This window comes from Suricata suricatta, chromosome 1 (assembly GCF_006229205.1).
Source record: "Suricata suricatta isolate VVHF042 chromosome 1, meerkat_22Aug2017_6uvM2_HiC, whole genome shotgun sequence".
NCBI lineage: Eukaryota > Metazoa > Chordata > Mammalia > Carnivora > Herpestidae > Suricata > Suricata suricatta.
The window spans coordinates 141,027,742-141,046,901 of record NC_043700.1 but is presented as its reverse complement, the minus strand read 5'-3'; the positions used below and the strand labels follow the sequence as shown (position 1 = coordinate 141,046,901).

At 34.6% G+C, this 19,160-nt stretch overlaps 1 protein-coding gene across 1 annotated transcript in view; it reads right to left on the bottom strand.

The window, feature by feature from the left end:
- Nucleotides 1-196: 196 nt before the first annotated feature.
- Nucleotides 197-19,160, bottom strand: part of LOC115301894 (transmembrane protease serine 11B-like) — a 19,467-nt gene continuing 503 nt past the window's right edge. The window contains exons 2-12 of the mRNA XM_029951903.1: nucleotides 15,474-15,597; nucleotides 13,076-13,121; nucleotides 12,226-12,344; nucleotides 8,073-8,188; nucleotides 7,920-7,987; nucleotides 6,203-6,363; nucleotides 4,755-4,793; nucleotides 3,765-3,939; nucleotides 1,598-1,857; nucleotides 999-1,141; nucleotides 197-358 (exon numbers count right to left, since the gene is read on the bottom strand). Coding sequence (XP_029807763.1) covers nucleotides 197-358; nucleotides 999-1,141; nucleotides 1,598-1,857; nucleotides 3,765-3,939; nucleotides 4,755-4,793; nucleotides 6,203-6,363; nucleotides 7,920-7,987; nucleotides 8,073-8,188; nucleotides 12,226-12,344; nucleotides 13,076-13,121; nucleotides 15,474-15,597 — 1,413 coding nt within the window. The remainder of the gene's footprint in view (nucleotides 359-998; nucleotides 1,142-1,597; nucleotides 1,858-3,764; nucleotides 3,940-4,754; nucleotides 4,794-6,202; nucleotides 6,364-7,919; nucleotides 7,988-8,072; nucleotides 8,189-12,225; nucleotides 12,345-13,075; nucleotides 13,122-15,473; nucleotides 15,598-19,160) is intronic.

The window sequence follows — 19,160 nt, the reverse complement described above, 5'->3', positions numbered from 1 at the left end:
TTTTTTTCCTATATTCATTAAATAGATAAATGAATGGATAGCATTTTAGATATAATAAAATATTAAAGACCTTTAGGTATTTGAATGTAAGAAAATGATTTATATCAACAGCCAAAAGATAAAAACATTTGAAGTAACAGATAAGAATACCCTGCAGTTAGTTGTCTTTATGGTCCATTCCAAAGTTACTTTTCCTTCAGAGCCCAGTCTTAGACGTAATCCAATCACGATAAGCAGTGACTCGAGTATAAACACCTGGCTTATTCTTTTTAGCACATCCGTCACCCCAGCTTACTATTCCAACAAGGTGCCAAACATTTCGTGAGTCAGGGTAAGCTAGTGGTCCACCAGAATCATTCTGGAAGAAGATAGGAAGACATGTTTCTTGTTCTGTCAAAGAATTTCCTTTAGCTGCTTCTCTGGACTTAACAGAAGCCCCTGAGTACTGAAAACAGTCTACTTTCTTTTGGGCTTAGAACTGTGGCCCTTGGATTTATTCAAAACCCAAGGCAACTACAAACCAGAATATACTGCCTGCAGCTGCCATATGTTGGATTGACCAGACTTGGACTTTAAATGAGTTCAGTCTTGACTATGGAGCAAAAGTGACTTGGCTGCTTCATAATGAAGCCTGAGGGATGGGTGACGTGTGTACATGCTACACCTCCTGCCCCATTTCTGGATGAGGAAGAGACAGCACCGTATTGTGAAGATGGCCCATAAAATAGGGCCAAATTTATTTTATCACCATGTAAGTTTTATCCTTTGTATGAATTCCTAGACTGAAAAGGCCATAAAGGCAGGGATTTTGTTCAGCAATGCATCTCCAGCATTTAGACTGGTGTCTGATACATAAGTGGGATTAAAAAATATCTGTTATGTGGATCAAAATAAGCTACTCTATGGAAATCATTAACATACAAAAAATCATATTGATAAACATTTGAATTTAATCAGTACTTTGGGAGAAAACGATTTGATAATGTATCTAGACATACCTGACAGGCATCAGCTTTTCCTGACATAAATCCAGCACATAGCATTTTATCGGTCACCAGGCCAGATAATGCATGTGGAGCATTGCAAAGTTTGTTGTCAATAATCTTCACAGAAGCTTCTTGTAGTATCATTGGAAGGGGACCTAAAGGCAACAAATTCTGTGTATTATGAGGATCTTAACCTTGATTGTAGAGAAAAAGAATATCTATAGAATATTCTATATATTCTACTGTGTATATATATATATATATATATACATTTACATATACATATATATATGTATATTTTTTTCTTTTTTCTTTTCTTTTTTTTTCTGGTCAGCAAGAACCAGGCCAGTCCTAGGGTAGATTGATCCCTTTCTGGTGTTTATTGTAGCTGACTGCCTCACACATAATTCCAATTTTTCCAGTTCTTATTCCCATAGACATTTTAGAAATCCAAGGCAATGCCAAACTTTTGGTCCTAACATTTGCTTTTTTTTTTTTTTTTTTGTATATTTACTGGCTGATTAATTGCATGAGAGAGTGATTGATTGATTGGTTAACTGATTGTTTAAATTATTCCCATGAAATGATTACCTTTTCACAGAAAAACTTACCATTCATATAAAGTGTTCCCCATCCTGTAACTACAACACTGGCATTTTCTGAAAGCTTCATATTGGCTTCAGGAAGACAAATCCTATGAACATACTTTGTAAAAGAAACTTCTTCAGCAAGCTGCACAAGGGCGATATCATTAGAAACCCCAGGTCTGCTGTAATTTTCATGAAAAATAATGTTTTGCACTTTCCGCGTCACATACGGTTTATTTACTACAGTTCCAAAGTTGACGGTCCAATCTCCTGAATTATTTTTCCTGGAAAACACAATTTAGTTAAAATTCACACAGTTTTTTGAGCAACATCAGTGTTTATAGTGCTCATTATCGCATAACTCTAAAGCATGAGGCTCCCAACCAACACTAGAAAGCACCAAATTTTAATTTTCTAAAGATGTCTTTGACATGGAGATGTTACAAATGAAATAGTTCAAAAGACAATTAAAGCTGTGAGCCTTCTGCAAATACTCCTAAGTAGAGTTACTGATGTCTTCTGCTACTGAAGCCCATTCAGTTCCTAAGCATTTGACTTAGGTAGGAGTCATTTGAGCAGCCTTGGCAGATGAGGCCCAGAATCACTCAGCGCCAAATACCTGGATTCCATGAGCCTGCATCTTTGTACATAAGAAACTGCCACTTGTTCTCACCCAGTTACCCTATTATGTTGACCAAGTCAATGCATCTTGACTTATAATCTAAATTTTCTGGTCCTTTCTCCAGTTCCCCACTGAAACTTGCTCTCAATTTAGGACCTAACCTACTATCCAACTAATCTCACTTTCCCTCAAAATCTCAGGTGCTGTTTTTTGTTTGTTTGATTGATTTTAATTTCTAAAAACTTCATGTAATGGTGACATTGTTCAATCCTTCTCCCATTCTATCGCCTTCAGTGACTCCACACACTCAATTTGTCTCTTAAATTCCACTCCCTTAGAATCAATTCAGGTTCCATCTCCTGAGATTTATATTTAAAGGTCTGGTGTGATGCTTAAAGATTTATACTTTTAACAAGTACCCTGAGTGGTTCATGATCCATGGACTACTTTTTGAAATTTGCTTCAGAAAGATCAAATCCTGCAAACATGCTTTGTAAAAGAGACTTCTTCAGGAAGTAAGCATCCTGTCAATTAGAGACATGCCCAATCAATACAACAAATTTTCTGAGTGTATTTTCTAATAATGTTTCCTTTTTTAACATTTATTTATTTTTGACAGAGAGAGAGAGAGAGAGAGAGAGAGAGAGAGCATCAGCAGTGGAGAGGCAGAGAGAGAGAGGGATATACAAAATCCAAATCAGGCTCCAGGTCAGTCTGTCAGCACAGAGCCCAACATGGGGCTCAAACTCACAAACTGAGAGATCATGACCTGAGCCAAAGTCAGACACTTAACTGAATGAGCCACCCAGGCACCCCTCTAATGTTTCTTTTAACAAACCTCCTCTACTTCAAATTTGCTCTTTTTGTTTGCTGTCGTCAGAATGCAACTTATGTTATTCCATCTCAACACATCTGAAGAAGGTTTTTCCAACCCAAAATGCATATTGTTCTTTCCCATCTACCCACCTGATCAATCATATCTTATTTCTTTAGGGTCCTGGTCAAATCTTATACTTTGATACCTCAGCTGGATATGCTCCTTTGCTCATCAAATTTTCACAGAACTTACTGTCTTGTTGTATATGTGACACATACTACACCATGCTGCTACTACTTTTAATATATCATATTTAAATGTCTTTAGTTAGGTAGGAAACCTCTGAAGGGCAAGAAAAAAATCAGCACATTGTAACCAGAGGCAGACATACCTGACTCGCATTGAATTTCTGTTATATAGGAGCTGTAGGAACTTTGCCAAGTTACATCACCATTTCTGAACCCTACCTTCTTCATCTTTAAAGAGGTTAAATTATACCTTCCATACAAAATTATTGTTATGATTAAATAAAATGATGTAAATAAAGCACAATGTCAGGCCAAAGTAGCTATTTGGAAAATGTGAATTGCTTCCTTTTACCTTTTCCTCTTTGACAAATTTAAATGCCTCTGCTGCCCTTTGGTTGTGCAGGTAATTATAAATTTCATTTGGCTCTGGTGAACATTCATGTATTTAGGTTAATCATCATGGTTTACTCCAAATCCTACATTTACTCAGATGTTCACACTTACTCAGCAAAGCAGTGAGCTGCAGATAATAGCCACCTTCTACTGATCAAAGATGCCCCACAGAAGTGCCGGCCTTTCCATTGCATGCTGGCTTGCCATGGCCATGCCCCCACCATGGCATTCTTCCCATTGACAATTCGGTTGCCTGCTATGATACTGTTGGCTGGTCTTCCACAACCTGAAGAAAGGATGTATTTATATAAGAGCAGCCCTCTTTGGTCATCCTTTATGAGAAATACATCTTAAAACATGACTTGAAACCCTTCAGTGATTGTCCAGAATCTCCTAAGCAATGCTATATCTTTCCTGGAATGTACTGTGATCATGGTACTAGACTCCATCTTGGCTTGGGCGACTTTTACTTATCCTCTTTCCCAGTCTCAATTACCTTCCAATGACTTTTATTTTATCCATTTGTTATAAGTCTCATCTGTCCAAATAGATTGCAAAATTCTTGAAGGTAGAGACTTTACTTCATTCTGTCTGCTACTTGCACAGCATATGCAGTGCTATTTGAAAGCACCATGTGGATAATAGATACACCATAAATATCCATTAAGAGAAAGAATGCATGGATGTATCTTGTGGGCAATGTGATACTCTAAAGAGAATTTATTTAGAAGATACAAAACTATTTTTATTTTATAATAAATTTGTATTTGGGATAGCCTACTTTTTACATTTTATTATCCTTAGTTGTCCTTTTTTCCTTTCAATCTTTTTTATTTTAACTTACTCAGATATGCTATTCTTCACTTATGATTCCATTCTTTGGAATCAGCTCTTATTTCATCCTTTTGGACAACTCCTTACAGAAGTTAAAATTCATAGGCCAGTGTTTTTCAAAAAGAAATTCCAGATATATATCTGATATAGCCAATAATTTGGAAGACTACTATAGATTTCTAAATGACATATTTCAAGATACCTTTTGGGAAAGCAATAGGGAAATATTTGTGAATGAGTTAAGTTTATCATAGTTTCTAAACTTACAGTTGTTGGTAAGGATTTCAACATTAGTCTTGCTGATTTCTGAAATTAAAACAAAATATAAAATTAATGAAATATCACCAAGAAATTATTTTCAATCCAAGGATATACATGCTAGCTTTCCTAGCCCAATTACACCCAACATTTAACTATTCAGACTAGTTCACATATCAGCTATCAGCCCCTCTCCCTCCTACTTTTTATATTTTGACCATCTCTACCAGGTAGTAAAAGAAATAAAAAACAAAGCTCTCAATTTTATGATAGTTGCAGTAAAATATTTAGTGAGATAACATTCTCATTAAAAGAGGCACTGGGAATTAATTATCTTTGGATTTACTTGCTTATGATAATTCTCATCTTAATTACTCCAAGTTATCTATAAGGAAAAACTTTCCAATTAAAATCATATTTCATTGGACCTATCTTTTTCTTTAGAATCATCTCATTACTATGACTGAATTAACTTTTGAGAATTTAACTTAAATTCAAGTCTCTTTCCATTGAGAAGAGACTTTAGAGACAAAGAGAGAAAAAAGGAAGAGTAGGGCACTACAAAATACCCACTAGCAAGTGCTGACTTTAAATCCCTAGGACACAGAGAAACAACTTTCTTTTCCAATAGCCACCCACAGAGGAATTGTATTGTTCTTTTGAGAAGCTCTACTGCAAACTCTCTTCTCATGAGTGGTCCAGTGATAACAGGTATTCTGAGATAAAAGAGCTGTGAGTGCCAGTTGTCAGCTTGAGAGCCTTAAAGGACACTAGAATCAACTGTCAGTCTGGAAGAACCACAAAACTGGGTTCTGGAACTTATCACCTATCAGGCCTTTTAACAATCCACATTAGAGTTTCAAGGAGGTTTGCAGGACTTCCAAGATATTTACAGACTTTATTTTCTGTACTGGGGCAAAATCCTATCATTTTATTCCCTTGTTTTCTAGGAAATTATTCTAGGCAATTAGTTTTTCTTTGATAGTATCATTCCCATTCTTTCACAAGAACAGTTGAGAACTCCCTATCCCCAACTTTCTTCTTACTCTAGAAGTCTCCACACTGAATGACCAAGTAAGTCCTAAATCTGTTTCCTGTAATGAGATTCTGATAAGAGTAGAAGGAAGGGAGGAATAATGCTCCGCTTAGGGTCCTTCATCCCCTTTTGCAAATGTAAACACGAAATCTTCCAAGCTCACATTCATGACCATACTTTAGGTCATGTATACATTATACATTACACATACATATACATTATACATCCTTCCTATCACTCTTCAAAGATTTTATGCCACTGCCCCTTCCATCCCATCTCATTCCTAAGAGTGCCAAAATTTGAGAAGCATATTTTTCCCCAAAGCACATTCCTGAAACTCTTCATTCAGTTTTTTTCTAATATTTTTTTCAAACAGTCGAAACACCTAAGTAATAGAAAATAATGGAAATAAGTGAAATACCTATGAGTCTAATGGAAGTAGGGACTGCATTCCAGGATGCCATGTTGTCTTTCAGTATCTGATATAAGATAGCTTCAATTTCAGTCTTCATGCTATGCCTCCTTGCTGGAGGAAACTTGAATGTCAGCTGTAACTGTACTTTTGAACCATTGGAATCAGGACTAGAAACAACAGAAATGTTATAGTGTGTTGTTTCTTAATTTTTTTAAATGTCTTGTGAACACATTGAATTTCCCACATTTAATCATCATACATCCTTTACATATATATTAAAGAACAATACACAGATATTATCTCAGTATGTATAAAGTGCAAGCATCCCTAAAAATCTTCTACCTGGTTCAAAGGTACTGTTCCTAGAAGAAGATGTGAACTACAAACGAGAAATTAGAATAATTCAAACACACATGAGAAACTGAGTACTGGCCAACAAATAATTGGTGTAACATTTTGTTATAACAGTAAAAACCATGTTTTTGTACAGATATTGTCTAATAACTTTAGGTAAACAGATAAATGGAAACATAAATGCAGGACCATGAATCATTCAAAAGATAACTCCTAGCATATATTCAGGAGCTGGTAGTAAGCTTCTCCCTATAGTTTCTTATACATCCCTAACCCAATAGAACTGGATAAGAAGAGAGCTCAGAAAGACGAAGGCATGAAGAGAATCTCCATTATCTATATATTCATTACATCCTTTTTATTAGGAAAGGAGATTAATTCATTCTGGGAGACTTTCAAAACAAATCACAATTTTTATTATTTTCTATTTTTTAATGTTTATTTATTTTTGAGAGAAAGACAGTGGGAGTCGGGGAAAGGTGGGAATGGGGAAGACACAGAATCTGAAACAGGCTCCTGGCTCTGAGCTGTCAGCACAGAGCCTGATGCCGGGAGCGAACTCAGGAACAGTGAGATCATGACCTAGGCTGAAGACAGACACTTAATCGACTGAGCCACCCAGGTGCCCCTACAATTTTTTAAAAAATATCCACAACTCTGTTTTCAAATAATTATGATCAATAGAAGAGTCTTTGAAGGTTTTGTTTATCTATAGTTAAGTAGGTTAGTTGGTTGATTTTTGGCAAGCTGGATTTTTTGACTTGTTTTGTTTTGGGACTTTAGAACCCCCCCCCAAAATGGATATTGGTAATTACCAAAATACAAGTACTCTCCCTCTTTATCACTCATACTCAGTGCTCCATGATACCTCCTCCTTGCATCCTACCCACCCCCATACTCAAACACACTTCAAAGACATATTTAGACAAATGGTGTCTTAAATTATTCACTTTGCTCCATAGTCATTATAGTGATAGTAATTACTAAAGAGGCCAATGGAAGGTTATTTTAGGAAAGGTATTGCCAGATGGGAATGGATGGGAGAAGAGGCTAGTATGTGAATAGCAAAACAATAAGGTTGGTCTCTGTTTTCCACAGAGTTACAATTATCTTCCATCATAGTAGTCAGTTGGGACTGACTACTACCAACAACCTTATAATTCCCTTCAGGTATGGAGATTACAGATTTGTACAGAACAGTTCCTATTCTGAACAGAAATTTGTTAATTACAATGATATTTTAATTTATGGAGATTTCTTTCTTTCTTCTTTTTCTTTTTTCCTTCTCTAATTCTATTTTTTCTATTGTTGTTATTGAAAACCACAGTTACCTTCCTTTCCGTAAGATCCTGATTGAATTTGTACTTACAGGAGTTTGATGACCTGCGAGTTTGTATATTCTTTATATATACTAGAATTTTGAAAAGCATCAGATATCTGTCAAGAAAAAAAAACAAAATAGCCATCATGTCTGTTTCAATCAAATTTATTATGAAATTATTAAAAGGAATCTCTGGCTTACCTTAGTCTCTATATTTTTGCTCAGATCTGTGCTGGCTTCTGAAGCTCCATTTTCACAACTATCATTGTGTATAACTCCAGAAATATGAAAATCACCTTGGTAATAGTACATCTTTCCTGTGAAACAAAGAATACTCAAAGAATTTTAAAATAACAAGTAGATTCAAATCCCTCCATACCTTTGTCTCAAAATTAACATTTGACCCAGATTTTTAAATTATCAGAGGGAAGGAGAAAGGAAGAGAGGAAAAATGAAGGGGATTTAATATCCACCCATTCTAGAAATGGCAACTACCCAGCATTCATGAAGTGGTCCCCCTTCTTCCTTCATAAGATAATAGACACCATTCCCCTCCTTAAGCCAGGTATACCCTTAGCATCCACAGCAAAACAGCAATCCAGGCAGCCACTAACAATCCACTTGAATGTGCACTAGAAATGAAACCTATTTTTCATATGTAGTCTAAATTCTTGATCTAGTGATTACCCAGTTAATCTTTCTAAGCACTTCTGATACAGGAAACACTACAAACATTTCCCTTCTCTTTCTGGATGATCTACACCCTTTTATAACTTTTCTTCTGCCCTGTTTCCTATCCGCCTGCTTTCCACTCCTTGAAGTCATTCCTTGAGGAATTTCCACTGCCATCCTACTTCTCTCCAGCATATACGGAGGCTGGTGTTTGGTGAGCATCACAAGGTCTCTCATTCCCCATTCCTTTCTGTCCCCAAATGCAAAATGCCTCATCTGATATACTAAGGCCACTGTAATGTTATAATAGGACAAGCCTAGAGGTAATTCTTCCACATTATGCATGTACTTTTAAAAATAGAAACTAATGTGAAATGGTACTTTCTTTTGGTTAAGCAATTAGCCATTCATATATTTTGAGAGCAATTGTACTTTTGATTCACCTTAAAAAGTACCATAGAGTCTCTAAGAAGTGCTAATAATAATAGACTTTGAAATATATATGATCTCTGAGATGAAATAATGCATTATCCTGGGAGTCAGAAATATCATTTCAATTTAAATAAAAATTAGTTTCCTATATTCCAATGGTATTTTCTATATTCTTCCTTATGGCAACTGGTAGATATGAGCAACAAATCTAGGTTCTAGCTAAGAAGTTACTTAAGGTCATTCTAAAAATATAATGCATATGAAGTTAGAGGAACTATTTTAAGCCCTGCCACCAAAGGGCTGTGCCATATTGGTTTATCACTTTAGTTTTATGGGATTTTTTAGTAATCACAAAGACTAAATTATAATAAATAAACTCCAAGATCCTCTTTCATATGACTTCATGATTTTAATCTATGAAGTCTTTCATCAAATAGAAGACTGACCAACTAGAATCTGCTAATTTTGTAATACCCAGTATGCCCAACTTGGGTATTTTCAGGTAGGCAGATTAATTTGTCAAAAGTCACATATATCATGCCCATGTTCAAAGGAACCATGATGTTTAGACATCTGAGTCTTGTTAGATTACTGAAAATCAAATTGATTTGAGGTGCAATTTGAAGCTTATTTTCCCTTGATTTTTATTTTATTTTAGAAAGAGAAAGAGTGTGAGTGGGAGAGGAGGCGAAGGGTGGGGAGAGAAAGAGAGAACGAGAGAGAGAATGAATCTTAAGCAGGCTCTCCACTAAGTGCAGAGCCCAATGTGACCCTAGGATCATGACCTGAGCAGAAATCAAGTGTTAGACACTCAACTAACTGAGCCACCCAGGCATCCCGCCCTTGAGTATCCTTATAAACTGAATTTTCCCCTGAAAACTAATATGTTGAAGCCCTAGCCCGCAATGTGATTATATTTAGCGATATGATCTTTACTAAGGTAATTAAGGTTAAATTAGATCATGAATCAGACCATAGGGTTAAATCAGATTCTAGTAGCCTTGGAAGAAGAGACACCAGAGTCCCATCCTTCTGTCTTTCTCCTTCCTCACAAACTACCCCCCAACACCATATGCCACAGAAAAAAAGGCCATATGAGGTGACAGTGATCTGGCACTCTGATCTTGGACATCTAGCCTCCAAATTGTGAGAAAAGAATATCTGTTGTTTAAGCCACTCAGTCTGTGGTATTCTGTTATGGCAGCCTTAGCTGAATAATACAATTATTTAGATAAATTGAATGAGAATCTACTCTATACCTTACACTCTAGCCTATAAAATCATAGTCAGTTTTACAGACATAGCAGTAGTCAGTATTAACATCATAATCTGCCACTATCCCAAAGTTTATAATAAAATCTTCTATTAAAGATAGAAATATATTTTATTATCTTTATAAAATATTGCCTTAGATGCATAGATTGCAGCACTATCTATATATCAGAATAACTACAGAGCTTCTAAAAGCACACACGGGCAGGCCCTGCCTCAGTTCCACTGAATCAGGAAACATAAGAGAAGGGCCCAAGGAATGGACACTTCTTTAGAAGAGCTCTGCAGATAATTCTGAGACAAAGTCAGGACTTAGCGCTACTAGATAAACATCTGAAGGATTTTGAATTGTTTATAAATGTCTGTGTAAGCTTTTGGAAATATTTAGTTGAATAAAATAGTTAAAAAAGTTAAGAAAGGGCTGAACCAGAGTCATTCCTAGAATAATTATCCTTGTGGAATATTAATTTCCGAGGTAATCCAAGAAATAGAAACTAAAATACAATGTCTTGAGAAATAATAGATATATTCAGACAGAGAAGCGAATTTCATACCACTTGAATGAGAGATTATTCTAGGTATCATCCAACACAAATTGTTCATAGTATTAACAGACTGTATTGTTCCTAAGTCAGAATCTGAGACCAAACCCATCTTTCAAGGTGCCTCCAGGTGACCTTTACAACAGAGTTTGAGTGCCCATTTTTACTTCACAAGGAGTCCAGTTCAATTAACTTCAGTTAATATAAGCCCATCTAGCCTTGTATTTGAAATGGTAGGTGGTTCACTATATAGAAAAAGTCAATGGCAAAGTCTCATCCTGCATATGTCCTGCTTAAACCGGGATGCATACAGTTCTCCTTTTGTCTCCTGTTCATGAATGCATTGGTTCTCCAGAAGAAGGGACTTATTAAAATCCAACTTATATTTTGGAAGTATAACTAACTAAGCTAATGGGCTTCTTCACTGGGCTTGATTTGGTAAACTCAGAGCACTTTCCTTAAGGAAATTATATAATGGGTGTTATTCCTTAATTAATCCAGACTACAGAGAGTTCGGGGCAAACATGGCATGCAAGAGACTGTAAGCATACATGACCCTTCTGAAGGACATTTTTGAAATTGGAGATTAGGCTTGTTAGAGAATACAAAGGAGAGGTAGAATGAAGGAAAAACTAGAATTATCACTGTATTAGGCAAAATGTAATATATTTCAGAGGAATAAAATAGAAAATCTTATGATAAAGTAGAATAATACACTTAAATGTTAAGGTTTGGGTTTATGCTCATCTATGACACTTAAAAGCCTGTGATAACAAGCATTTGACTTTTCTCAGTATTGGTTTTTTCATGTGAAAACAGAGATAGTAAAATCTACCCTCCCTCACTCAAAGGATTATTATGAAGACCAAGTGGAATAATGGATGTCAAATTTATTTGAAAACACTAAATAGCTACACAGATTTAAGGATTTATTTTTCTGAAAGGTAAAAATAAATTAGAAACCCAAACTTTCTGAGTATTAAATTTTTTTTAAGTAAGATCAAATTTATATAAACATTCAGCCATTCACCCACTTCTACTATCTACTATTAGGTGAGCCATTTGTGGATTATCCATTTCTATTTTGTAATTATGTCTTAACAATCAGAATTGAGCCAAGAAGAGTAGGAACTCCCAAGTTCTTAGATATATTTACTAAAATACATAACATCTCAACTACTAACCAACTACGTATGTTTCTTTATTGACAATGCATTTTGGCATCAAGTATTGAGCTTTTCAGTCTTTCCCAAGGATGCTTTTGATTTAAGAAAATTTTTAACTTTGGTATTAAATAATAGAGAATGATGTTAGAACATAGTTAATAGATGAGAAAGCTTCCATTAAGAAATTTAATATTCATATCATTTCTTATTAATTTCTAAAAATAAAAGATTTAGTACTAAGGGTGAAAATGGAAAATAATCAATACTGACCAACTGCCAGAAAATGAACAAGGAGACCGATAGTTACTCCCAAGATTGCTGTCACACCAAGAAAGGTAAGGATCACCATCCATACTGGCCACGATCTTCTCTGGGGGAATATGTCATGCCTATGAAAAGAAAAAATGGCTCAAATCAGATGGGATAGACCGTCTAAATTACCTGGCTCCCCTCACCTCATACAACACAATTTATAATTTATGATTAGGCTCTTATGTTAGTATGAAACATAAAAGTCTTAAACATCTCAAAGAAGATAGACTCTGATGTTTATTCCTTTAACAAATCACATTTGATTTGTTAGCTATGTTAGCTTCTAGGGATATGGTAGTGAGTAAGATAGACATGGTTTTTGTCTTAATGGTGCTGAAGAGAAATTCATTTGTTCTTTTTTTATCTAAACCAGGTCACAAAATGTTGGGTGTGGTCTGATTGTATTTTTGCAAACTATAGTCATATCATGTACATATATATATATATAGGCTTATAAACAAATACATCATACAACCATGTAAAATTTTTAATTAAATGTGAAAGGAAAATTATGAGGTCAACCAGAGTTTTCCCATGTTATGAGATTATGGGTAGATTTTATTCTCTTTTTGTTTACTTTTTTCCTAACTATATTTTCTAATGTTTCTATAATAAACATGGATTATTTGTATCATATGAATTAAGAAGCAGGCAAATTTCATCGTCAAAACCAACTAATTAGATGAAAAATAACCCAAAAGTATGATGACTTGGCATCACTCTAAGAGAGTGGTCTAGGGTTATAATTAGGTCTTATTGCTACCCTCAGTCTAATCTATATAAAGTTTGGACACTAATTATTCCTTACATTTTGAAAGACATGGTGTCATGAAATTGCTGATTTGGAGGAAGAGCTATAACACATACACATAAAAATCCGATTTCAAATTTCAAAATAGCCTCAGCGGTTTCCTCAATCTTTTGTGTTCATCATCTTAAACAAAACATGCTAAAGAGAGGAGTTTGTAATCAAGGGATATATTTGGCAGTTTAGATATCCCTATGAATATGAGAATCTTTCTGTTTTTATTCCTCTAAGACCAATTTATTTTTAGGTAAAGAAGTTCCTTTAAAAAAATTACATTATGGCAATGCTGTGCAGCTCCACCCAGTCTTATTTCCTCTCTGCCCTGTTCTCTACTCTTAATCCTACCTCTTCTTTACACCCCTTTAATGACTTGTTAATGAGTGTTTCCCAAAACTGGCATTATTTGTCAAAGCTCTTCACAGGAACTCCCTACTTCAGATGCACCGTATGCATGCCTTCATACTGGAATCCTGCTGCTTAAGCTCATCCTCAGAGCAAAAAGCCTATTCAGGTATTATGTTTCTTACACTAGATAAACTACAGTCTAAAAGGTGTATGCAATTAAGGTAATTAATGAAAATACTTATAACCTTATGAGTATCTGATAATATGTATCTTTTAATAACCAGAAAAGTTAACTGTGATATTGAGGTCTCAAATTTGTTTTGGATTAGCCAGTTGTAACTTAGTCTAGTCTTTCTGAGACATGCGAATTTGTTTGAGGGACTTAAACATTTATGTAGCCTGAGTGGTGACTCTAAAGTGGCTGAAATGGTTTCTATACAAATAATCACCATGCTACACCTTATAAAATATTTTTCTTTGAAAGCTCCATTTAGAAGGTCTGGGAAGTGGTAGAAAATGCATATTGTTGATTATAGCACTGCTGCTTTTCTCCCCCTCACTATGGATGTCTACCTATCATAACAAGTAAGGAGATATTATTGTATCTAAAAGATCACAGTAGTATATGATTTATTCAGTGCTTCCTCTAGTAAATGTGGGCTCTAGGAATTGATTATTATTTTTGAATAATAGCTGAAATTATTAAAACAAAGTTCTAAACATTAAAAGTTCCACTCATGAACAACTTACTTTCTCATTTACCAAATTAATTTTGGCCATTTTTAGAAAAATTTTATTTATTCTGAGATAGCGAGAGAGAGAGAGAGAGTTTTGGGGGCGGGGGTGAGCAGAGCAGGAAGGAGAGAGAATCGCAAGCAGTTTCCATGCTGTTGGCAAAGCATGAAGCAGAGCTGGAATTCACAAACCTTGAGACTATGACCTGAGCTGAAATCAAGAGTTGGATTCTTAATCTCCTGAGCCACCTACATGCCCCTTGGCCATTTTTAAAGACAGAAACCTGTATTCTAGGATGAACTTATTTAACAAAGAGAATTGGTTAAAAATTAAACTACAATAAATTTAACCAATTCTATATACTGAACTAAACTACACCTGCCTCATTTTTTGTATTGAATCTAATTCAAGTAAGGGCTCATCACTATTCTGGCATACTCAACCATTCACCTTAATCAATTGCAATAATAATGTCAATAAAAATAATGGTAACTACACGATTGACAATTTTAAAACATCAGTCTCACCATACCAGGAATCATTTCCTAGATCAGATTTTCTTATAACTACCTTTTGATATTGCATTAGCAGTTAAATCACAAAGCATAACCATAACTGTAGTTTTCATTCATTAGAACTTCATTTACAAACCCTTTGAATTAGATGCACCTGAATCCTATCATACAGTGAAGAGTGTGTTAAAAAACAGGATTCCAGTGCAAAATTCCCCCAAATTTTAGAAATATAAACCTTTTTTCCCATAGAGGACTTTAAATTATTAGGGAAAGAGTTGTGAATAAGGAACAAAGAAATTAATGATCAAATGCATTGAATGGTCTCCATCTCTAACTTTCCCCTGGAATTGTAGAAAAGCAGAGAGCCTACAGAAGGGAATTTATTTGAAAATCTATGAAGTTCTGAGCCCCTCTGCAGTCTGCCAGCTGCTAATTCAGGACCTGGTTATAAAGTACATTACTCCAAAAATATAATGGAAATTATATTTTTAAATTATATCCAAGAAAACATTTTCATATTAGAAAACATAATTTCAATTACATTACTAAAGAACAAAAATGGTAGTGTTCTTATAATAACAAGTAAGTAAAATTTCACTGAAACTGGATTCTTTTTTCCAACTTTCTAAAACTTTCCCAGAGACTTTGCAGAGTCTTCAGACCTTAAAAACAATAGCATGTTTTTTTTTAGCAGAGTCTAGAAATAAAAATCTAACTTATAGAAAGCAGCCAGTTTTTAAAAAGCTAGAACATACTCTAACTAGGATTTGTAGACTTAACCTCTCAGATAGAATCCCATTTACCTGTACATAATAGTCTGATTGCTGTGGTGGTGTCGGGGACAATGGTGGCGGTGGTGGTGGTGATGATGATGATGACGACGACAACGATGATAGTGATAATTAAAATACGGACCTCCTGGTGTAGCTTTTAAGATGATCAATGTTTCACAGGTTTATGTGCTATATCCAGTGTTGGTTGGTTTGTTTTTATTGGCTGGGTGAAATGTAGAGAACAAATATGATGAAACTTGTCTGACTAGTACCATATTTCTATGGCTTCAAGAGAGGAGTCATCCAGGGAATCACAAACTTCCTTGTCTTGACCATTTAGAAAAAAATAACAGCCTAGTCCTAGATTGGTCACCTAGAAGGTACACCCAAGAAACAGCTTTGTGGTAAATTGAGATAATCATAAATCTGTTTGATCAATTCCATTACACTGGCTTTTTTCCTAGTTGACATCAGCTTTAAGTAGGCAGAAGTTTCTGTCAAATGATTTTTCACAAGGTACCCATTTTAATATAACTGGTATTGCCATCATTCTGATGTAAATGAAATTGTATTCATTATGGTTTACATTTAAATTTTCCTAGATGGGGTGCCTGGGTGGCTCAGTCGGTTGAGCGTCCAACTTCAGCTCAGGCCATGATCTCACCATTCATGGGTTCAAGCCCTGGCTCGGTTCTGGTCTGACAGCTCAGAGCCTGGAGCATTGCTTCCGATTCTGTGTGTCCCTCTCTCTCTGCCCCTCACCTGCTCATGATCTGTCTCTCTCTGTCTCTCAAAAATAAATAAATGTTAAAAAAATTTTTAATAAATAAAATAAATTTCCCTAGTTACCAGTGAGAATAATTCTCATTCTTATTCTGAGCTTCCTCTTCTGAGAATTCTATTCATATATCTAGCTTTTTCTGTTGGGCTATTTATCTGTTTTCTTATGGTTATATGTGAGTTCTCTCTATATACCGCATATTGCAATTCTGTCTGTAAGGAGCTTGGAGGTTGCCATTTCAACCTGACAATAAGTATAAAACTTAACAGACTTTGAAATCAACACCTCAATTTGGATCCATAATAGGACACAGAGCAAACAACTGCCCCAAATATTGGAGAGATAGACTCTTTGAGTCAAGGCTCCAGAGCAGAAATCATTATGGAAAACAGGGCCAGGATAAGAAAACCTAACCTGTAACTGACAAGTTTTAAGGAAGAAAAAATACACTTACAGTACTGTAAAAAATCTGCAAGTGAAACTGTGCAGTTCAAACCTGTGTTGTTCAATGGTCAACTGTATTTTATTTATTCCATACTATTGTTAAGTGGTATTATTCTCTAAATTTCATGTTATACTTGTTGCTGGTATATAGAAATAGAATTTATTTTTTTATATTGAACTTCCTTCTAGAAAACTGATTTGTTTATTTTTCCTAATTTGAACTTTCTCTTGAATATTTACCATACCCCTATATCATCAAGTCATCTGCTAATAAGAATAGAATTACTACTTTTTCATTGCTTATATTTTTCTATTTTGTTTTGGTTCATTGGTTAACTGATTCATTGCTTTATTCTTATGTCATAGAATTCTAATACATTGTTGAAAAACAAATAGTAGCAGGCATCCTTCCTTTGCTCTCGATTTCAGGGAGAGACTTTTAGTGTTGCACCATTCAGTAGAATGTTTGCTCGCACATTATCAGATTAAGAAGTGATCTTCTGTTTTTAGTTTGATAAGTTTTATAATAAGTGGATTTCAAATTTGATCAAATGTGGGTGTTTTTTGCATAATTTAGATAATCATACCTCTTTTCTACCTTTATTTGATCAGTGTTGTAAATCACATTGATATTTACATGTTAAACCAACTTTATATTTCTGGAATAATTATAACTTGACTGGAATTTATTTTACTTTTTATACATCACTGTATATTTTGTTTAGGATTTTTGCATCCATGCTTCTGAGAGAGAATGGCATAATTTTCCTATCTTTTAATGTCATTGTTAAGTTTGTAGTCAATGTTGGTCTTATAAAACAAGTTGGGAAATAGCTATTTTATCGCAAATAAATTTAAAAATTTATAAGAAGTAAACATATTCCTAGAAAAAAAACTTTATAATCACCACTATAAGAATTGCTACCTGCCACTTGAAGTATATCAAATTTTGGACTGTGTATCTTGAAATAAACTTTCCATTTTACCAACTCACTGAGATTCAGGAATTTATCTCTTGAAACAGCTAATAAAAATAGCATCTGTAACAAATACTGTAACAAATGCTATATAATATTTACTGCCAATTTATTTTTTAACACAAAACTTAAAGATTTGAAAATATTTATATTACATATAAATCATCTCATATGCATCTCTTCTCCCTTTTGATTTGTTTCTAGTCATAAATAGAAACCACGGACTGATGTGGTTCTCCATCAATGGACAGTGTTACTGCTGAAATAAGACAAACTTCTTTTATTTTGAATAAAACCAAAATTTCAGTACTTGTGCCATTTTTCTCCTTTGAGCTCCATAATCACATAAGTTTTGTCAGTTATAAAGGAAAAGTACATACATTATAGTTATAGTCTTATTGAATCATTATTCTTTAAATGAGTGAGTTACAGAATGTACATTTGTTCCAAGGACACTCCCATAGACATTATGTCCTAGCTTTAATTCAACCATGAAGTCTCAATGTCAACTGGGATAAGAATTATTCAAATGCTCTGCAGCAACTGGAATTATCCACTCCATGACAGCACTTCCTCTTCCTGGGTTTGTATTTTCCCCCAAAGCTTTTTCTTGGTATTTGCATCTATATCCATTTGTTTTCAAAATCCTTTAAAACTGTCTTAATACCTTTTACAAAACCTTCCAGAAAAACTCTGGCCCACATTAATTTCATTTTTTCTGATAAAATTTCACACAACTCATAACAACTAATTATTAGTTACTGTTCTATTGTTTCATATATATTTCCCCAAGTAGATGACAAAGTCCTGAAATATAGGGTTTATGTCTTATACTAATTTTCCATACAGTCCAGAATCTTGATAAACACTTATGAGTTGTCTAATTCTTACAAGGTGGAACAGGAAACAAGCACCTCTTCTCTTGTCTTTCTATTGCTTGTTTATTCCTATATAGTATTTGGTTCTTCTCACTACTATTTTCTTCTGTATTTGCAGTATATTTTGGGTTAGCTTAGATAGTGAACTGGGACCTTTTTAACTGCCACAAAATTAGAAGCTCAATGAAGCCCATATAATCCAGATGTAGGGAATTGTTTCATGTTTATCAAACTCATAAAACATATTTATCGGACCAAGATATCGTTTATTTAACTTAGAATGGGAGCTACCCTATTCTCTGTGTATAAAATCCATAACTAGGAAATTAGCTTTATATTCTCAAGGAAACTATATAACCTAGCCAATAGGCCTGTTACTTAAGCAATGTATATACATCAAAACCAAATATTCTAATACTTGACTGCCTACTTTCTGTAAGTCCTCTGGAGTAAAACATAATTTCCTGTGCGTTGGTAATTTTTATTGCTGAAAATACAATTCGATTATATAATCTGTTCCTTCAGAGGAAAATTAAGGGGAGAATGACATGCCTTGCCGGCCCTTATAATATAGTGAACTGAAGCCTAACATTAATAAAAGATTATAAGAGACCAAATTGCTGTTCAATAAGTTTCA